The sequence below is a fragment of the Stenella coeruleoalba genome (assembly GCF_951394435.1).
Source record: "Stenella coeruleoalba genome assembly, chromosome: 11".
NCBI lineage: Eukaryota > Metazoa > Chordata > Mammalia > Artiodactyla > Delphinidae > Stenella > Stenella coeruleoalba.
In genome coordinates, this window is record NC_137157.1 from 97731485 (window position 1) to 97753685 (window position 22201).

General features: G+C 56.5%; 1 protein-coding gene across 4 annotated transcripts in view; it reads right to left on the reverse strand.

The window, feature by feature from the left end:
• The window catches only part of CCND2 (cyclin D2), a 29351-nt gene that overhangs the window by 4472 nt on the left and 2678 nt on the right, over positions 1-22201 (reverse strand). For 3 of the 4 annotated variants that reach the window (XM_079938590.1, XM_079938589.1, XM_079938591.1), the window contains 4 exons: positions 19556-19790; positions 17574-17789; positions 14857-15016; positions 6358-6506 (listed from right to left, as the gene is read on the reverse strand). In XM_079938590.1, the coding sequence (XP_079794716.1) occupies positions 6358-6506; positions 14857-15016; positions 17574-17789; positions 19556-19790 (760 nt within the window). Of the gene's footprint in view, positions 1-6357; positions 6507-14856; positions 15017-17573; positions 17790-19555; positions 19791-20560; positions 20610-22201 lie in introns of those variants that run through there. The other variant, XM_079938588.1, reaches the window with a different exon arrangement.

Sequence of the window (22201 nt, forward strand, 5' to 3'; positions counted from 1 at the left end):
GGAGAGCTAAAGAATTTGATTCGGGGCCACGGGCAGTCTCCCTTTGGGTCACCCATGTTCCTACTGTTCCCGGTATTTAGATTTCCCTCCCAGCAGCCTTAGACCCTAAAGGAACAGTTCTGAGAAAGGCCTACAGGGAGGGCTGGCACACTGGGCAGTGACTTCTACGGGACTTCAAGAGAACACAGGCGTCGAATGTCATATTTACGTAACTTCCAGCCAAAAACAGCTTTCCCGAATAAAATGAAGAAAGAGTTCACATTAAACACAAACTGTCCTTTCTTGATTTTTCCAGTCCCACTTGAATTTCAATCTAAATCATTCCTGACTATGGCCAGCTCTTCCTCTTTGATATCTCTTACTCCAAGGGAAAAGGGACGACTATAGCAGTTCCCCCAGAAATGAGGGACCCTGAAGCCCATAGGCTCAGCTGTGACAGCAGGACGCTAAAGCTCTCGGTGGACCAATGGTGTCCCTCATTGCTGGAAAGCGCTCTGGGGTCTCCGTCTAACCCTCCCCTGGTTCCACTGCTTCATGACTTGGCTGTCCTAATCTGAGTTTCAACTGCGGGGACCTCTCGCTCTCGGCTAGATGAAAACCTACTTAAGGGCAAGAGCTTGTCTTGCATAAAGGATGTTGCACGTTCTACTCTGACAGTGGCAGGAAGGAAATCGGCATCCCTCTTCCTGGAAACAGAGCTCACTCCCTGCATTTTAAACCTTCCTTTAGGATTGCAGGAGTCCTTCTTGGGCGTCCCAAGAGCGTGTGGATTTCCTGTGAGCTGGTGGAAAGTGAGGTCCGAGGGAGGGCGGGCTGGTGCCCCTGCCTCAGCAGACACGCCCCTCCACCCAGTCCACCCGGCCCCGGTCTTGCCGGAGGGGCTCCCAGTCTCCCGAGTGGGTAGGAGAGCGCCGGGGGGACTGGGGTGGGAGGGGTGATCTGGACGAAGGGAGGAGGCCAAGCCCAGAGAAGGAAACAGAAGGGGGGACAAGTTGCAGAGCCTGAAGGGAACCCAAAGCGAAGCTGGAGAGAGTGATGGCCATGTGTCCACGGGCGGAGTTCTAAGGCGACACACACAGATCCTTACAGGATCTGAGAACTGGGGGCTCTGGGGGGCTTTTGGAGATCCAACAGCCAGCTGCGCCCACTTCACAGCTAGGGAGCCGACCCGAAGCTGGCTCCTCCCCCAATCACACCTAGTTAAAAACGATCCCTGGCCTTCAAAGGGCGAGACTCCAATTCCAGAACTGTCTTCCCTGTGCGCCTCTCCGCCTCTTCCGGGCTCTAAGGAAAGACAGAGCAGAGAATCTCCGAGAAAGGGAGACACAGCCCAAGTGGCCTGGAAAACCCCCGACAGCGCCTGCGATGAAAAGATGCTGCGCGCACGGCAAGCGCCGGGGCTCCGGGCCCTCTGCTTCTCCGCCGCCTCCAGAAGCACCAGCCATTGTGCCGAGATGCCCCGAATTAAGCTGCTTCGAGGGAGAGCCATAATGCTCGTCTGTCAGCCTGGACAGGTGGCACTCCAGTGCTGGGGGTCGGGCAGGCCTCCAGCCCGAGGATGCTCGGCCCCTCCCCCGCCCACCCCCGGCCCGCAGCCCTGACAGCGGCATTTGTGATGCCCGGCTCCTTCCCCGGCCCGACTTCCTCCGCGTGCTGGCTCCAGCCCCGCGCCCCGCACCCTCCTCGGCCCTCTGAATGGGCTGCGGAACTGCTACCATCAGCCTCCAGTGTCACTGCATCACAGCATTGTCACCACACACGCACTGCACTCAACAGGGGCACAAAGGGCTGAATGAGCCCCAGACCCGCGGCCAACTCAGGCACAGACAACTTAGGAAACTATCTCATTCTTCCTTTCTTCACAGCCTGTTGGGCTTATTTCCTTGAATACCAAATGAGGCCCGCGACAAAACTCGAGCTCAAGCAGGGGCGGGAAGCATCGGCCTCCGTTTCTGTTTCCTCTGCCGTCCCGCCCCCGGCTTCCCGTCCAGCGACTCTCCTGCGGGCTTCTGACCACAGGCCCTGTTCGGGGCACAAAGGACAGTCTCGGGGACACGGGGGCCTTCAGGAGAAGGTGTGCTGTGAGGGCTCCGGGGACCAAGGCAAGGGTGGGGACCCTGGGGTTCTGACATGCAGTCACTATCGAGTCTTCCCTGGCGCTGCGGATGACCCTAGGGGAGGGATGGCCTGGAATCTTCCTGGGCAATAGTTAAGAATTCAAGGGACTTCCCTGGCGGTCCAGTGGTTAAGACTTAGCCTTCCAATGCAGGGGATGTGGGTTCGATCCCTCGTCAGGGAGGTAAGATCCCACAGGCCTCCTGGCCCCAAAACCAAGACATAAAACAGAAGCAATATTGTAACAAATTCAATAAGGGCTTTAAAAAAAAGAAAAAAGAAGGCAACAGACAGTTTTGGTGTAATCTAGGTAGAAAAGGATACATGTAATGACAGGACGACTCCCATCTATACCTGTCCTGTTAAATACCTTCCAGTAACTTCCCATCTTCATGGCCCGTGAGCCCCAATTCTACTTGTTCATTAGTGACTTAGGAAAATGGTGTCACGTGAAAACAAAGTGACTTGCTCTAAGATAAAGTCAGGTAAAACTCAGGGGACCCTGACATATTGTTAATGTTAAGACCTATCTAGCTTTTCCAAAAGACCTGGGGAGACCAAAGCACTAGAAACACACTTGAAACCCACCTGCCCAGCCTTTGTCCCCCTTCCTTCCTCCCCCGCCCTCCCTCCATCATTCCCCAATGACTCTGCCAGGGGATCTGGAGAAAAGGCTGAGTCAAAGTTGGGCCTCGTTCAAAAGAGTCTATATACAAGTGAACAGGGAGATAAAGGCTGGCACCAAGCTCTAGCAGGATGCCGAGGGGACGGAAGAGGAACCCCGATTCTGCCAGGGAAGTGGCCCAGTCGGTCCCCCCCTTCGCAAGCGGACCCTTGGCAACGGAAGCCCCGGTAGACGTTCCCCCAAAGCCAGAATGGCCTCTCTGGCTGGTGTCTGTTTTTAGCAACACTTAGGAGTAGAAGGAAAGAGTACTTAAAATACACCACCCTCTGAGACTATTCCCTGTAAAACTGTCAGGCTTCTCACTCAGCTTTCTCTTTGGAATGAAGCGTTCCGGTTTATTTTGACAACCAGAGCGAACAACAGAGAGCAGCTTTCTCAGGGCCGCGTGGGTCCCTCCTATCAAAGCTCCCTGCCGCCGGCCAGAGAGCCAGAGAGCCAGAGAGATGGCTCTGGCTGTTTCAGGGAGAAAGAGGGGATCCTCTTTCTACAGTCATATCTCTGACAATCGACGGAAAAAGGACACCGTCAGCTGGCCCAGGTCTCTAGGTGCGAGGGGCAAGGGGCACGGGGCTAGCACACAACTGTAGGGACTCTGGGGTCAAAGGCCGGCACGTCCCGATTCTCATCTGCCCGTGCACCAGGGCCCATAGGGCAGAAGGTGGTCTGGGCACTGGGCTTCCCTGTGGGAGGGGGGCTCAACGCAAACCCCTGGGCACTTCAGTGTGGCCCAAGGACATTTTACGTCTATGTGGGTATCTACAACTTTTTGTTGTAGCAATATATACGCCACCCAGCCCTGAGCGTCTTCATCAGTTTTAAGTGTACAGCGTCAGCTCTGAGTACATTCACTGTGTCGTGAGACCACCACCCTCTCCAGGACTTTTCTTCCCAAACGGAAACTCCATCCCCATTACACAATCACTCCCCCACCCGCTGGGCCCTGGGAACCTCTATTCCACTTTCTGTCTCTATGGATTTGACGACGTCTAGGGGCCTCGGGACCTCATGTAAGCGGCATCCCACGATATTTGTCTGTGTCTGGCTTATTTCACTGAACACGTCCAAGGCTCATTCACAGTGTAGCATGTATCGGAATCTCATTTCTTTTTAAGGTTGAATAATGTCCCATGGCATGCACATACCACAGTTTCTTTCTCCATCCCAAGGCCATTTTCAACCACCAAGTGATGGCTTCTACTCTGCATTTTACGTGAGGCCCGGAGAGCTCCTTCCCGAGGGCTGATTTCCTACTGCACGTCTAGTTCCAAACACCCGCTTAGCATCCACTCATTTGATCTTCATTTGCTGGGGTTTTACGTGCTTTACCGTGGATTCGCCATACAATCGCTACGTTCCTTGGTGACAGGAACCTCATCTTTTATTTTCCGTGTGCCGCCCACCCCCCACCTTCTTCCACGCTGTCTGTGCCTCGCTTGTTCGTGGGCCTTGCTCACAAGGTGACAGCCTGCCCGAGAGCTCTCCGGAGAACACAGGCTGATGGGTGGGAGGACTTAGCGCCCGACGTCCGGCACACACAATAGCTGAGGCACCGAGGACGTCCCCAGGGAGAGTGGGATGCGGCTCTGGGGACCCGAGGTAAGCTGGGAACTTCCTGAGCTCTCCAACTGTTCTCTGAAACGGGTACATGCATGCTTGGTTTTTCACATTAAAATGTTTAACCCGGGGCCGACTGGTGAGAACGAGGCAGATGTGTGCACGTCCAACAGCTGGCGACTTTTAGAAGGAACCTCTAAACCAGCTTTGCGTCTAGTTGACCCAGTCTGACAGCGACCAGGATGGCCTGGCTACATAGTATCTGACAGGGGCAAGCAGCGTCTCCCATATGAAACGAGAGACTAGTTTGCGGACTTGAAAAGCAAGGCACAGCCCACGAGCTCCCCTGGCACCCCAGGAGCGACCTCTGTCCATCTGAAGCCTACAGTAACGGGTGACAGAGAGATGCGGGAGAGAGCTGGAGACCCCGTGGGACAATCGGCCCATCAGGGCACATCTAGAAATATCCGAAGGAGGTTACTATGCTGGCGGGGGGTGGGGTGGGGGGAATCAAACACTTGTCACTGACATTTTTGTCCCCGGGGGTCGAGGAGGGGCTGGTCTTCAGCGGGTTGGGAGTCCTTTTGGCAAGGCAGCCTCAATAGAAGATATTCAGAAAAGGAGGGAAGCATATCATTTCTATAAATGCTAAGTTCCGTCCAAGATTTGCCTCTAGAGGATTCGAAGAGCATTCTTCCCAGGAAGCTGCACTGGAGGGTCTTTTCCATCTACATTTTGGAAACCACGCTTCGGAAGCCTGTTTGCAGCCAGCGTTTGAAAAGCATCTCTAAGAACTGTTTCAGAGGAGAACCCCTCCCTGTGCCACGTCCTTGAGATGGTAATGAAGGCCGAGGCAAAATCTGGGGGGGGTCGGGGGGGAGGCCAGCCAACTGCAGTCTTAGGCGTGCTGACATCTACCCTTTTGCCCAGCATCCCTGGTGGGGGCACTGGCCCCAGGCCTGTAAACCACATTATCCCTTATAAGTCAATATATGCCCACAGCAGGGCATTCAGAATCCCCCTGACCATCTAGAGGGGGTCATCACAAAGTTCCCCTGCATTCTTGAGTCTCTCCATGGTGACTTGAGAGGGGCCTCAGAGCTGACACCCCTCTCTCGAGTGGCTTTAAACCAAAGGCCTTTTTCAAACAAAAAGATCCCAGGAGCTGCGGCGAGGGAGGAATGCAGGGTTCCCAGGCTGGGCGTCAGAGCCCCCAGGTTCTGGTCCCAGGCCGGTGACCTCGGCTTCTCCCCCTCTCTGACCTCGCAGAATCAACCTTCTCAGGACCACGATTTCCAGCTAGCTGAATCAGAGCCTCCCTGGCCCCTGGGCTGTCCCCCAAACCTCTCTTCTTCTCTAAGGAGCTCCAAATGCTGGCAACCAGAGTTCCAGCCTCTGCACTGTCCTGTCCACAGGGCACCCAGAATGGAAAAATCTATAGCTAATAATAGTTCCTTGCATTTGTACGGCACTTAACTCTTCTTAAAGCGCTTTTTAATCCGTCATCACGTTGAACTAAAGGGAAGTGAGAGGCAGGCGGGGTGGAGAGGTCTGTGGCGGTGGACGCCTCCTGACGGCGGGGGGCCCCTCCGTCTCCCAAGCCCTGAGGTACAGGAGGGGCTCGCTCGGGCCCTGCCTGCCAGCCTCAGCGCCCGTGAGCAGGCGAGAAGGCTCCACGCCGGAGGAGAGGCCGCGGATTGTACATAAATGGAAACAGGCAACAGGCGACAAGTCAGACCCATGGGGAAGCCCGGGCCACACAGGAAACTGGTCAGCAGCCCTCCCTCCCCCCTCGTCTCTGCTTGCGAAGCTCTTTTCTCTGTTTGATGGCATGTGGGGCCTCACCTGCTGAATTCTGTATGACCGCGGGTGCCGATCTCAGAAAACAGAAACCAACAGACAAAGAACCTCGGCCACCTCCTCACTGAACCAACTGTCTCTCTCCCCGAGCTGAGGAAAGAGAGGTCTGGTCACAGCCAAGGGGATGGACGGGGGCCACCTACCACGTCGGTGTTGGTGATCTTGGCCAGAAGGTCCACCAGGGCGTCGCCCGTGAGCGAGCTCACATCCTCGTCCTGCTGGAGCCCGCAGATGGCGGCTCCCACGCTTCCAGTTGCGATCATCGACGGCGGGTACATGGCGAACTTGAAGTCTGAGAGGACGAGAGGCGGAAGGTCAGGACCCCCGCGGACGCACCCTCTCCTAAGTCTTTCCTTCACGAGATGCCCTTCATTTATTTGCCCGTGACCGTGGCGGTTCCAGATTTAAAAGGAGGAGACCGAGTAGAACAGGGAGGTCTGAGACCAGTACAGACAAAATAACCCACGTGCCACACAAGCGACACGAGCCAAGGGCTCCACACGTTCGAAGGAGGGGGAAGTACGAGCAGGTGAATCTTAGGAAGGACGACAGCCCTGACGTGACTCTGCCACGCTCTCTGGACAGGCATCAAGGACTGAGACGGCTCAGAACAAAAGAGATGATTTGATTGAAAAAAAAAGAAAAGGACGGGACTTCCCCGGTGGTCCAGTGGTTAAGACTCCATGCTTCCACTGCAGGGGGCCCGGGTTCAATCCCCGGTTGGGGAACTAAGATCCCATGGGCCATGCAAGAAAAGTGGGAGAAGCAGCCATGGGGGGCGGGTGCTGGGGGGCAAGTTTCACACAATTCCCCACTTCTACCCAGCGTCAAGGGCCCTCAGAACGTTAGAAGAGAGGACAGGAAGCCAATCACACTCCCACTATTAGCCGTCCTAATCAGAGGAAGGACTTGCTTTAGATTTTATAGCTTTGAGGGCTGAAGATCCCATTTTCTTGCTGAGGAAAAAAAAGAGTGGTTTGCTAGAGACGAGTGAAAAAACGATGATACATTGGATGGGCTCGAACCCCCTCATTTTCCATTTCTCCAAGAGCAACTACAGAGGATGCTTTTATGTACCAGCCTGGGAGCCCAAACACCAGTTTCTTCTGGGGCGGGGGGGTGTCCCCCAGAAGGGCCGGCAACCAAATCGGCCACCGCTGTCCGTGGCAGGGAGGTAAGGATACACACCCCTTAGCCCTGCTCCTGCTGCTAAGGGCTCCCACCTGCCGACACGGCCAGGACCTGACTCGTTGCAGCCTGTGTGATACAGCCGTCAGCCACGGAAGCTGGGTACAATCAGTACCTTAACGTCGTGGATGAGAAACCAAGCTGCCTGAGTCTCCACTGCCCTCCCCCTGTCCTGTGCTGATAGGTGAAAGAGGCGAGAGCTTTGTCCCTGATCCTGACCGCAGCCCCGGAGTGGAGAGCATCTTCCACAAAGGGTTCTCTCCAGTTTTGCCATCATCGCAGTGAATTCACTGCATGTAGAAGTGGAAAGTTGGAGGGAGGGGGATCGCTGTAGAGGGAAGACGTGGGTCACACTTCCATTCCCAGCATAAGCACCGCGTTTAACCTACAGAAACAGTTCAACCTACTATCTCCCCCTCTTGCTATTCTATCAACATAGTCCAAGGACGCACTTCTATCAGTGACCCCACTGTCCACATCAGGTCAGTGGCGTCCTCAGAAACTGCGCTGGGTTGCTCAACCAGGCACACACCCTTCCCCTCCTGGCCGAATCCCACGAACACAGCAGGCCTGGCCGTCTGTCTGTCTTTCTCCATGGTCTTCTGTTCTTAGCCCACGCACCATCTCCACCTCTCGAGGGATGTATATATATTACGCCATTCCACCCAAAGCCTGCTGTGTTCTAACTCGTCCAGAGCCTCTTCTCTGTCCCCGGACAGTGACGAAGCCAGCCTTCCTGCCTCCCGCTCTGCTGTAGGTCTCTTCGCATGGGGTCACACAGGAGTGTTTCTCTGCCCAGTAACCTCGTTAGCTCCCCCTGGGGACATTCACAATGCAGAGGCAGCAGCCAGCCCGTGGCCCTGGGCCCACACAGGCCCCGGGTGGGAGCAGCTGGCAGGGAAGGGCAGGGCAGGAGGGGATCCCCGGCCCCCCTGCCCCAGGCCTCAGCCCAGGAAGCAGAGCCCACACACACCTATCTTTGCATCCCGCTGCCTGCAAACCCAACTCCCACTTCCAGCAAATGAATTAATCCTGGCAGTCAGGGCGTGTGGATGGATGGTCCTGGGGTTGCTGAGAGGATCGTACCTCCCTTCTCGTTTTGTGGGAAAATGCCGAGGGACACTGTCCCCTGCCCCGCCCCCCAGAACTGGGGAGCAAGGGCTGCATGAACACGGCAGCCTCTGGGCAGCACCGGCAGGGCCAGGGAAGCTAGGCTGGCGCTGCTGAGCAGCAGGGCAGTGACCCCCTCTAGGGCCCCGACAACTGCCCGACTCTCCCACAAAGCCAGGTCCAGCCCATGGGACCCTGGGCGAGTCACTTCCTCCCTCCCAGCCCCTTGGAGTCCCAGTTATCTATGGGGAGGGTAGAGCTAGAGCAGCGAACTAACTAGTTTTTCTAACCTCCACCTGCAACTCAGTACAGGGTCATGAAATTCGTTTGTAGGTGGTGACCAGCATTTTTTGTTGTTGTTGAGTTGAACAAAATGTTAGCATAGAAAGTATCAGGAAGTAATGCAAGCAGTGAGAGTCAATACTGTCTTAAGAAACATTTGTATCGATTTGACGTATACTGACAGTTATCCTGAATTGCTTTATAAAATGTATTTCTTCCTTTATGGTTTAGGTCCAAAAAGTTGGAAGAAGGTAGGCTGGCTAATCTTCTCGGGGCCTTCCGGCTCTAACTGGCTTTTTACTTAAGGCTCTGGAGTAAAAACGACTCTCAAGGAAAAGAATAAGGAAGAGACACTAGAACACAGCACGGCTTCCCCCAGGCAGCAAAGTCACAAGACATCTCTCTCCATGGAGCAGTTCTGCATGGCCTCAGGGGCTGCCCCAAGACCACACCCAGGGACACCCCCTCTCTGCTGGTAGGGGAAATGGCAGAGAGAAAAACACCTGAATAAAACATCTGAAGGGTCGTGTCCTTGTACTAGCTCTTGTTAACTAACCTCCACACTCACCTGTGGAAAGTTCCATCCAACCCATTCAGCCATTTCTGGAAACCTTCAACTTTTGGCTACGGAACTGGATGGATAGATTCACGATATTTACTTGAGGGAGGGGGCAAAAATAAAATCAGGCTTCATGAGCACGTGCTATGATCAAGATTGCAACTGTCCATAAATACGTAAATAGAAATGCATCAACATGCATGCACGTGGGGATATCAGGAGAATACAAAGATGTATGTAAATGTCCCCACCATCCAGTGGGGGAAACGCTATTTGCAAAAATAAAATACAAAGTAACGATCTCTCCCAAATCTCTGAATCTCTTGGTCAAAAAACGCCGACAAGCTCTATGTTGGTGCTGAAGGTGTGCTCAGGGGTGAGGGTCTCTCTCCACCCTCAGCTGCCCACCTGGAAAGCTAAAGTGTGTGTGACTTAATAAGAACCCGCCCCCCAGAGTGAGAGGCAATTAGCTGAGCAGGGACCCGTTCTGATCGAGTTACGACGTGTTCCTCCCTGTTCCAGGCAGCACCATGATGATTCCCCCAAGACACGGGACATATGATCTAAATGGCTAGGTGACTTCTAAAGAAATGTCTCCAAGAAAGGATAGGAGCATTCGAGACACACACTTAGGAGGATTCCCCAAAAGGAGGTGGGAAGGGTTTGGGCCAAGCAGCTCCAAGCACTGGAAGGTGGAGGCCACGGAGGCTGGTGACCTTACCACCTACCAGCTGCGTGAAGGTGGGCAAGTTACCTGACCTCTCTGAGCCTCCATTTTTCCACCTACACATGAGGATAATAATTAGACTCTCATAGGGTACTTCTGAGGATGCAACTAAGAGAACAGGGCCTGGTTCTCGGTAAACAACCCATGACACCCACCAGCAGCATCGCTGTCATCACCCCACTATCCCTACCCCAGGGGCCCGCTGTGGGATCGGGGTGGGCAATGCTGACCGTCGGCGATTCTGTTCAGCACCTGCAGGGATGCGGCGAAACAGCAGGCCCTGCACAGCAAGGCCAGGAGAACGAGGGCTCTGCTCTGGCCGCCCTGAGGCTCTTTCTCCCTCATCGCGTCCCCACTGCCTCCTGCTGCTTTGTCAGCAGTGGGGGAAGCTGAGGCCTCCCAGGGGGATGGAAAGAGGGCACAAGCACACAAGGAACGAGAGAGAAGTCGGACTATTCATTCAGCTGGGGTCACCCAGAACCAAGGAACAGGTCCCATAGCTCAGCAGCCCTGACCTGACCTCCACCTTCTCCACCGACCAGCCCAGGCAGTGTTCCTACTGTTTGCTTACTTGGCAAGGAATTAGCAAAGAACAAGGTGAAATTCACCTGCTTCAAGACACTCCCTTTTACCGGTGAATCGATGAAATCTTGAGAGGTTAAGTGACTTGTCTAACGTCTGATGCCGGGCCTGGGCTTAAGATGGAGAGAGGCATCTGGACGTTGCACTCTGAGACTCACCAGCAGGTAGAGAGCTCTTCAGAGGCACCGCCCACGCCCCACTGGGAATCCACGGCCATCTTTCCCATCAGAGGCGGGAGAAAAGGCCAAAGGAAGGAACCCTGGCTCAGGAGTCCAGGAGATGGGAACGCCTCCCGTCTGTGGCCCCAGTCCCCTGTGGGATCCTGCAGACACTTCACCACCCAAGGACCTCCTGGGGCCCCACTGGGCTCCTTAATCTGGACAAGGGCAGGAGAGCTGCTCCACAGTTCATCAACTTAGTTAAGATTTCACTGAAGGAAGCGTTCTGAGCTAAGCGGGTTTGAAACCACAGATTACACGGCCCTGGGGGTGGCTTTATCCCCGTTGTTTTGACTATGGTGGCCGAGGCCTTGACCGGCAAGCGTGACCACTGTGCTTCTGTTCACCACTAGGGGGCGAGAGGCGCTCGCTCCGAGGGGAAGAGAACCAGGGATGCCCTTCTCTCCCTCTCCTCCAACCTGCCTCAGGTGGGCCTTTAAAAGGCCGGAGCCGGTGGGGGGCTGGACGAGGACCCTCAGCCTGCTCCCCACGCACCTTACGGCCTGGTGGGAAGTGAGATGGGCCCTGTCAAGCTGCCCGTGTGGAAGAACTGAGACTCCCGTTCAACAGTCCACTTCCCTGGGGCCCCGTGGCTGCTCCTCGGTGGAGGGAACTCAGAGGGTCGCAGATGGAAAGGGCTTTCCATTCTTCCTTCCACCTTCCAACCACCCAGGCAGACCTCCCTTTCTGCATCAGGGGCCAAGTCATGGACCCTCTCTGGGCCACCACTGTCCGGCTGTAAACCAGGGATGAAGCGTCGCGAGACACGTCCAGGTACAGCCAGGAGGACGGGGAAGCTCTGGGGTATCGCCATCCCTGGGGCCCAGGCCCGCTGGGCAGGCAGCCTGGATAGCTGAGGGCAGCACCTCGGGGTGGGGGGCTCCTAGGCACAGAGGGAGATGCAGGGTGCCGTGGGAAGGGAGGCTAAACACCCCCTCCCTCACCCCCGCCCGCGCCAAGTTCAAACTCAATGCCACTGGCTCTTCTAAACTAACTGGAATCATCTGTTCAGCATGATGTCATGCGTCAGGAATCTCCCCCACGCCGGCGCGATCCTGAGTCATCCCAATGGTCTCTTTCCTCGTTGGCAGACTTCGGGGCTCTGCCATCAGAGCGGCACCAGGGGGATGCTGAGGACAGTGTGCTGCCCAGCGTCCAAAGCTCTAGGGAAGGCGGATATGAAGGGCTCCCCTCACCCCATGGCCTCCACCGACCGGCACCAGCCGAAGTCTCCACCCCAGAGGCTGTTCAGGGCTGGGAAGGGAAGAGGACACCTCTCTCTGTCTCACCACCATGTGAAGTCTCAAGCCCCCGGAAGGAGGACTGGCAGCCCTGCCCTGCCCGCGTCTTCCCCTTTCACACACAGGCACTCTCCACGGACCGCGGGACCACCGCCAGCTCTTTCACAAGCAGCTTTCCCCCTCAACTAGCCACACAGCCCCAGGGTCGCGGCTGCCCCTGAAAGGCCGGGATCCCTGAGCGGAACGGAGCAGGACCTGTGCTGCTGTAACTCGTGCCGGCTACCTGCCGGCCTGGCCCGGGCACGCGCCCATTGCTCACACACCCTGGCCCCAGAACGAGGCATCTCATCCAGCCGGAAGGTGGTCCCCTCGAGAAAAGCGGCCCCTTGGCTTTTACTCCGTCAGGCCCACGGCCCTAAAACCCCAGGCAGCGGGATGCCACGTGACTCGGCCATGCAGACACACTCGAGGGCAGATCAGGGAAAGAAATGCCTCTCAGACGGGCTCATCCCCTCTAGACCCAGAAACGTGTGAAACCCTCCTTGTGCTCTGAGCTGTCCATGCGTGGCGCTCAGTACCCAGCTGGAGGTGTTCCTATTCCCATCCTTCCCTGCCCCTGCCCCACGCTAGCTCCTCTCTCAAAGGGCAGTCTTCCCGACTTCCCCCGCCTCCCCTCAGACCTCTATCCCCTGCCCCTGAATCCCAGGCTCCCTCCTCGGGCCCCAAACGTGGCAGCTGCCCCAAGGACCTGGCCAAGAAGGCCAGGAGTGGCGGACGGGATCCCCAATTTTAGAGCATGGGCCTTTAGGCAATCCGGGGATCTGCTTTTGGCCTGGGTCACTCCACCCACCCTCCGACCCGAGTCAGAGATCAGCGAGGGGGAGTGGGCAGATGGACCCCAAAAGATACGTCCGTCAAGAGACAAGGTCAGAGCAGAGCACTGGCTATCGACAGCTGGGCGATGGGGGAGCGCAGGGTCAGGGGTCAGCTGTCCTAGAGAGAAAAGGGCTGGTTGACCCCTTCTCCACAGTGAATCATGACAATGGAGAGGAAGGGACAGCGGGGCCTGGGAGACAAAATGACAAGTCAATGAGGGGCTGACCTCTAGGGGCCAGGCCAGACAGCAGAAGGGGAGGAAGCAGAAGAAGGGCTACGGTGTGCAGGGCAGCGAGAATCACGGGCAAACAATGGTCCCCCAGGGCTGCAGGAAGGGCACAGGGCACGGACACTCCACGAGGCTGGGCCTGGATCTGGGAAGCTCAGGGACGGGAAGCCTGCTCTGGGATCCACAGTGGGGGGGCTGGACCCTGCATCTGAGCCCACAAAGGCTGAGCACGGCGTCCTGCTAAACTCAAATGGGGGTAGCAGGGTTAGGGTTAGGGAAGTCATTGTATCCACTCAGTAAAAGTCAGAATCGGAGACATTTTCACATTTGGTACCAGGGCACATCGCCTACACCTTGCCTGGTTGACAAAGGACCTCCTTGTACATCACCTCTCTTCTGATGTCCGTTTTCCTAACCACCTGAAAAGGCTGTAGGAGCGTCATGTGTCAATAGGCATATTTTACAGATGAAGAGGCTGAGGTTCAGAGAGGTCGCGGGCTGGGAAGTAGCAAAGCCCGACCTTTTGACTGTGAACAGGGCACATACCCTACATTGCAGATAACGTGCTCATCTTAACACGTAACAAGATACTGAAAGAAGTCAAGCCCCAGGCCCACCTTTGCAATTCCAGTACATGCTCCTGGCAACCGTGAACCCCGCCCTCTCCCCCGGGGCAGGGGGGAAAGGTCCACCCAAACAAGTTCTTTCCCTAACACTTCTGATTGTGAAAATATGAACTCCTGACGCTCCACCCTGGCCAACGATGGGTCCGGGAGTTTCTCCCATGGCCACTACCGTTAGGGGTGGGGGGAAAAAGATGAGGGGAGGGGGAAGACGGCGGAAACTGGCCAAAGTTCAATGTGATGAGACGGTATCAAACCGCTGCCTTTAGTTTATCAGTTAATTGCAAAGCAAACGGGCCAACGAGGACTATGTATCCATTGCGGGATCAATGGGGTGGGTGTAGCGCTCTTAACGTGAAAAGAAAAAACGCGGTTGCAGCGTTAAAAAGGCTGCCATCAAAACCCCAACACGTGGAGGGAGGGCAGCAGAGCCCAGGCGCAGGAAGCAGTCCTTGCTGAAAACCCCACATGTTCACCCGAACCCTGCAGAAGGAGCTGCCGGAAGGCAGTAAATGCCCTGCGGCCAAAGAATTCCTCTGGCCTCCCCGACCACTTATCAGGGCAGGCGGTATTTATCTTGACAGCGTTCCTCGGACCTATATTTGCATCCCGCCCCCCTCCAAATTTCCTCTTGGGCTTATCTCCAAGCCATCCTTTTCCTCCAAAGATGAAAGATTGAAACACGACCAGAGGGCAGTATATATTATCTTCAAAGAGCACTTTAGACACCATAAAGAATATTTTAACAGGCGCTGTTTTTTTCCCCCCTCACCACACCTGTCCTCATAAACCATTTATGAGCTTGGCAGAGAGAGAAAATATACCAGCTGAGATAAAGGAACGAAGAAACAGTCCAGGAATGAAACCTTGGACTCTAGATTACTTGGGACCCCCTCCCCTCGACCCCCCAATCCCTGGAAGTTAGGGCTGCGGTCCTCCTCCTTGAATCCACCCCCCCCAAAGCCCTCCCCAGCACCAGGCCCCCACCGGGCTCCAGCAGCTCCTACCAGTGGCGCACAGAGCGATGAAGGTCTGAGCGTGCTTGCGGATCAGAGACAGCTTCTCGCTGGGCTGAGGCAGCTTGCGAAGGATGTGCTCGATGAAGTCGTGGGGGGTGACGGCCGCCAGGTTCCACTTCAACTTGCCCAGCACCACCAGCTCCCACTCCTGGGGACGGAGGGAGGAAGGGAAGAGTATAAAGCCCACAGGCTGACCTGGCATCCGGGACTGGGGGCTTGGCATCCAGACCAGTCTTCGGAACGATTCTCATTAGATTGGAAGGCGGGGCCGTTTATCAGAGTGGCCCTAAAGCTTTGAAGTGGGTGACGGCTCTTCTCAGGCTTCAAAGGTCAGGCTCCACTGAAAATAATGAGCGCCCAGGTAGCTGTTGCCAAGATGGTACCTTCTTCTATTTCTCTGCCTCTCCAGCTCCCCGACCCGCACCCGACCCTGACTTCCATTCCAGGGGATGCTTCTGCCCGCCCACCCAGAAGGTTGAATCTACAGTAAGATACCACCAAGGTCATTGTAGCCCTTTCGTAGCAATTTATTGTATATCTATCACCAGATTAATGGTCTTTTTAATCCTCGTGGAAAAATGATGTACACAGAATAAAGCTCAAAATTAGGTTTCTTGGCCCAAATCCTTGGCAACCAATTAGCTTGCTCGTAGTTGGTGCCAAAATGTACCATTTTTCTCTCTGCTGCTAAAACTTCCCCCATGACACGTAATGCAGAAATCTTGGGAAATGATACTCAGACACGGGGCACCCTTCCACTGAAATGTTTCACCGGCCTTTGTTACCATGACTGAAGGACCTCATGGTCACTGGCAACCCCCTTGTGCAGCTGGAGGTGATTCAGGGCAGGGTGAAGGTCCTTGTTCAAGGTCATAGAAGCCCGCAGCCCAAATGCTGGCACTGTGCAACCCTGTCTCTTGTGGGCCTCTCACCAGCAGCCCACCTAGTGAAAAACCTTGTTTCTCTCCCTTATTGGGATACGTTGGGGGGAATTGTGCTCAAAGGGAAACAAGCCAAAGAGAGAGCCTTAAAACTACGTGCAGTCAGAGGGAAAAACAGGCCCATCGATCTATCGTCATCAGCAGAATGAGCGACCAGCTTACCAGTGTAGTCCGTTCCCCCATTCACCCCAAGATACCGACTGTCTTCCGCCTGCCAAGCCGGCCACCAGAGCCCTATTCTGCCTGCGACCCACAGCACCGGCTGGCTGTGTGGTCTGGGCCAACTCCCTCCCCTTCCCTGGCCTCGGCTTTCTTGTTGGTAAAATAGGAGGACTCCTCCAGTTCTCAACTTCTGGGATAAAGAGACAGAGACTGGAAAAAGGCAGATTTGTCTGCAGCAGTACAAATTAGCTTGGCAAGCCCCTGGAAAAAAATTGGGGTGCTCTGAAACATACCCGAGTCCCCCACCATGTTGAAACAGTGAAGCAAAAGGAAGATTCGTTTTCCTCGTCTCCCGTGAGACATATAACTGGATCCCAATTTTAACCATGCTCTCTTTACCTGCCTTCAAGTCTGCCTTGGTTTTTTTACGGGAGGTTGGCGGTGAAAACCCAGATAGACTACTAAACAGTCAGTGTCTTCCAAGATGGCTTGAAATTTCAGCTCTCCTTCTCACGGGGGAATGTGAGTATAAACCACTCGACTTGTACCATTATTAAAGGAAGCAGATCTCCTAGAAGAAAGCACCTTTCTGGGCCTCTCGGACCAAACCAGAAGCAGCTGAAATCTGGCAACTGTTCAAAGGTGAGGTCATTCATGCCCCTCTGCATTCTCGGAGATTCCTCCCCATCCTTGCACATGTCTGCCGCTAGGTGGCAGCACAGCCTCAGGGAGGAAGGCCTCTCACAAAGAGCTCAGTTCAGGCAGCCAGTCCCGGGCCCTGTGGACTTAGTGCAGGCCTGGCCAGCGGGGAGGGGGAGGGGGAGGGGGGTGGTAAGAGGGGGCCCCTTTTCCAAACAGTTGGGAGATAGGCTGTGCAGATCACTGAAGGTGGGCCTCTGGAGCCACCCAACCAATGCCACGCTGCTGCCACATGGCCGTCTTAAGTATGAAGCTACGGGGGCAAAGAGTCCTATCGGGTGGGAAAAAGGTTTGCGGGCAGAAAACCAGAGTCCAGACAGGACCCCGTGTCTATGTAGAGGTAACAGCCCCACCGGAGACAGGAATTCAGGCCTCCCAACCCTCTGACAAAGGGCCCAATTTGACTCTGCTCAAAAGCCAATGAGCTGGTATTTAAGTGAACAGCTACTATGTGTGGGTATCTTGAGACTCTAAGAGGTGCCTAAGACCTACCTTTGAACTCCCGGTTCTTAGGAGACACGCCACACGTGTATTTGAGAATCGTGTGAGAGGTTGATTTCTGTCTCGGAATTCCGCGATTGAAAATTTGGAATTTAATTAAAATATTTTATCACTGTGCTTCATGCCTCCTCTGCATACGTAAGCGGCTGCAAATGAATCTCACCAACACAAACCTCCCTGAGTGAGGACGTTATTCATGGGTGGAGTCTCGGTACTTCGCACAGAGCCCCCGCACACAGTAGGAACGCAAGGAGCGTCGTGTTAAAGAGTTCCCAGAAGTGTGAAAACGTCAGGGATGGGTAATTTGGGGTCCTAAGGATCTGTTCTGGGAGCAGCGGCATCAGAGTATATTATTAGGATAGGGGACAGCAGAAAGGCAGGGGGGAAGGAGGCAGTCATTACCAGCAGCTCCTGAGGCTTGACGGAGTTGTCCGTGTAAATGCACAACTTCTCAGCGGTCAGCGGGATGGTCTCTTTGAGCTTGGAAGCCAGGAACATGCACACGGCCCCCAGAAGCTGCAGATGGGTCTTCGGAGTTGGGACTCCGGCCAAGAAGCGGTCCAGGTAATTGATGGCCAGAGGAAAGACCTCTTCTTCGCACTTCTGCTCCTCACAGACCTATGACACGAGGGGACAGGGTCGGGGTGGGGGGAGACCATAATATCAGGAAAAGAGGAAAAAAGGGAAACCGCACAATCTAGGAAAACGACAAAAATATTGAATTTGTCGGGGGGGAGGGGGAGGGGAGTAGAATAAGCGATCAGAGTGAAGGCGAGGAAATTGGGGTCAATCTGAATGGCCATCCGCGCTGGGGTCCTCCCCGGGAGCCTAAAAACTCACCGGAGAGGTGGGTTAAGGACCCCGAGGCCGAGGGCGCAGCAGCTCCGGCCCCGCCGCCCCCGTGGGCCGCTCACCGCTCCGCTCGCTCGCACTCACTCACTCTCTTTTTTGGATTTCGTCATCTTTTCAAAAAATCAATAAAAATATTCCGGAGGCTCCGGGGGTCTCGTTCTTGGTCTCATTCGGACCCCCAGACCCTGCTCTATCATTCCCGACAATTGAAAAAATTGTCGGGGGGAGTCCCCGCGGCCCAGGCGCCGCATTTGGGGGGGTGGGTGGGGAGAGGTGGGGAAGCGGGGGGAGGGCGGAGGGAGCCAGCGCCGCGCAGCCTGGGCGGCCGGAGTCGGGGCAGGGGAGACGGGTTCAAAAAATAATTAAAAATCGAGGAAATACCCCAGACAAGACCTTTCGCCGTGAAAACCCCACAGAGGACCCAGGCTACCCGCAACGGAGGTTTGGGGTGCCGGGAAGGTCTGGACCGCGACCCCTGGGGCTTTGGATACCGAGGGGGAAACTTGCAGGGGTGAGCGCGGCGGCGGGAGTGTCCGGCCGCGGCCCACAAGGGCAGAGGCCGGGGACGGTGGCGAAGAGCTGGGGGACAGACGAGAACGGGGAGCCGCCGGAGAGAGGCGCGGGGGGCTCCGGCCTCTCCTTCGGGGGGGACCCGCTATCGCCCCTGCACACACCTCCTCCCCCCTCCCACCCCACCCAGCTCTCCGCACCCAGGAAACTGAAGGCCGAAACGTAAGTAACCTTCGTGAGGGAGGGGGGGATCGGGGGCGAAGGCGCCATCAGAAGTGGGGGGCCGGGATAGTGGGGTGAGAGGGGGAGCGGGCGACGCGTTCCAGCCTCTCCACCCCGAGTTTACAAAGCAACATGGCGAAACCACGGCAGGTCCGGAGCCGTGCAGACGTGGGCACACGGCTCGCTCCGCAAGGGTTCGGAGCGAGGGGAAAGAAGTGGTTCTTTTGGGTTCCCCGAAAACACACGTTTTCTTCAGTGTGACTTCCGGGGCTCCTGAATTCTCCGTTTCTCTTCTCCCTCCGCCCTCCGCCCTCCCCCCTTAGTGCCAACGCGGAGTCGCGACCACAGGCGAGGGGGGGGGTACCCGAGGCTAGGACGAATTTGCCCTGGCCTTTGGTGGGGGGGCTGATTTTTTAACTTTGGGGTCCCGGCTTCCCGCTCCTACTCCCTTCTTCAAGGCACCTAAAGCAGCCTCGGCTTCGCAAAAGACAGGTCGGGGTGGGGGGGGGGGGGGAGGCAGCCACAGGCAGGCACCCGCGCGCGGGATGCTCCCCCACCCCCGCCCCGGGACAGCCTCGCTGCTCCCAGATTTGCCTCCTCCCTCCTCCCCCCTCCCCCCGTTAATCTTGCACCCCGCAAGGAACAGAAAGGAAGCCACGCGTCTCGCCGAGGGCACGGGGTAACCTCTCGCGCAGCAGCGGGGAGGCGGGCGCGGAGGCTGCCCTCTCGCAGGTTCAGGGTCCCCGCGTGGGGTCTGGGGTCCGGGCGGGGACGGACGGTGCGCCTGCCTGCAGACCTACCTCCAGCATCCAGGTGGCCACCATCCTGCGCATGTAGGGCTGGATGTCCTTCTGCACGCACTTGAAGTAGGAGCACTGGGGAAGGTAGCGCTCCTCGATGGTCAGCAAGTTCTGCAGCACGCGGTCGTCGTGGAGCAGGTTGGCGTCCGGCACGGCCCTGCGGACCGGGTCCACCTCTCCGCACAGCAGCTCCATGGCCAGCTGGGTGCCCACTCGCGCCCCTGCGATCTCCGGACTGGAAAATTGGGGGGGTTTTTTGGAGGGGGGGAGGGGAGAGGATTCCCCTTACCTCCTTCCTTTGGCTAAATAAGGGGTTTTCGGGGAAATAGCGAAGGGCAGAGAGGGAAGCTGGGGAAGAAGAGGGGAAAGGGATGGGCGGTGGGAGAGGAGCGCCCCGGGGGCTGCTGACTCTGCCTGCCCTCCCCTTCAAACTTGTCTGCTCTCCCCAGCTCGCTCTGCTCTCTGCTCTCCGAGGCAGTGACGCAAACTGGCTGGGCAGTTACTTCTCCTCCCTCTCGCCTCACCCCCCTCTCCGGTTCCTCCTCCCTTTCCCTCCCCTCCCGGTCCTCCCCTCCTCCTCTCAGTGTCTCCCTCCCTCCCTCCTTTCCCCTCTTGTTATTAAGGAGAACAGCAGCTGGCCCGACCAAACTTCAAACGCGGTCCCCCGCCCCCCGGCCCCCTCTCCTTAGCTCTCCGAGGCCCTCTCCCTCTATGCAGCCCCGCAAGCCAGGGGCCTCGGAGAGGGGAACCCACAAAAAAAAAAAACCCCACCGATTCCTACTTATTTCCTCTAATTGCGCACATTCTGTAGGTGCATCCTGCCAAAATACGACCCTCCGACTCTGGCTACTTCAAAACTGATCCTAATACTACCGCCCATGTATTTTAAGATTCAGGAATGACGGGTGGATTACTTGAAGATGAGGTGGGCTCAGACAACTGAGAAATAGATCCCTTACGTGAGAAAGAGGGAGGGCGATCTGAGAAAACAGCAACTTCGCATACCCAGAGAAAAAGGTTATGTCCCTGAAATTTATGTTCCTGATCATGTTGCTGTTTCCAAAACCCGATTAAAGGGACCAGAACTTCGGCGCCCACTCCAACCCCCGCCCCCGCCCCCCCGCAGATGTGTTGGGGGGGAGGGGTGAGTGTCCGGAGGGAGGGGGCGCTTCTCCGACGTGATAGAATGTGACCCAGGAGCAGAAACCATCCCGTTCTTGGGGCGCCGCAGGCGCCACTGGGAGACGCGGGGAGGCGCCCCGAGCCGCCGCAGGCCGGGGGCAGGGCTACCAGCGGTTCCGCCGCGGCCAGCGGCCACGCAGGAAAAACCCGCTTCCTCGCCCTGCCTCTGCTGACAAGCCGCCCGAGGTGCCTGCGCGGAGCGTGGCCACACTGATACAGCTTTCTAGGAAATAGCCCGGGAGGAGGAGGGGAGAGGGGCGAAAGAGGGGTAGGTTTGGCTCCCCCTCTCTCCCCGGGCGCCAACGACACCACCCCTTCCTTTCCTCCGAGGCCCAAGAGTTCCACCCCGGGTCCCTCGCCTAGCACCCTCGCGGACCCTCCGGGTTCACGCGTCGCTCGCAGCCAGGGCTTTCCCCCCGCGAGCGGAACTACGGTGGAGACGCAGCCAGTGCGGTCGGCTCTGACACGTGCTCCAATGCATCCTCGGGTCAAAGCCGCTTTTAGAGGGGATCTGATGGCGTTTCCTCACCTCCTTCCTCCCGCCACCCCCCACCCTGCCCGTCTGTGCTATTTCACTCCGGGAAGAAAGGGAGTGGGCCCAGGGCCCGCGGCGCGCTGGCGGAGCTGGCACGTGCGCCGAGCGCGGCGTGGGTAGGGTCTCTGGAGAGACACCGAGGTTGGCCCAGGACCTCCCTCGCGGAGAAAGGGGGCCCGAACCGGGGCGCGAGGGCGAGCGGGGGGAGGCGGGGGGCTGGGTGAGCTGTGAGCTCTGTTCCCTGAAAGGAGGGGGAGGTGGAATAAAGAGGGCGGACAGCGCATAAACCAGAGGTGCGAGCGATTAACCCTGGCCCCGGGGCCAGCCCCTTTCCACGAGGGTGGGGCGGAAGGGGTGGGTGGGTGGGTGGAAGGGGGATATCGCTTTAAAAGGGTGAGTAAGAGTTTGGGGCGCCGTCTCCCCTCCCTCTATTTGCATAGCCAATAGCTCTGGGTCTCCTGCTACTGCGCGCTGATTGTTACCGGGCAGATTACTTTTTTTTTTTTTTTTTTTTTTTTTTTTTTTTTTTTTAGTAGGACGCGTTCCCCGCTACATCAAAAGGAAGCCAAGGAAGGGAGGGCGGAGGGAGAGCGGGGACTGGGGCGGGCGAGGGCTGGGGAGAGGCCGGGGCGCGGGCGACCTTATCAATAGCCTCGGGAATTAGTATCCAATCGACTGTATGTAAAGAAAGGGGAGGGAAGGGGCGGGCGAGGAGAATGTCTAATTGCGGTGGAAGCCATTAGCTTTCTGGAAGAAAAAAAGCTCGCTGAAAAACCCAAGTTGCAAACTCAGAATGAAACAGTCCCGCGCGGCGGATGACAGTCGGGGCCGAGTACGGTGTTCCTCGGAAGACAGCGGGTGCCTAACAATCACCTCTTGATTTCAGTCAACGTGGACTTCCCGACTCAGGCCTTGAGTCACTCCGGATA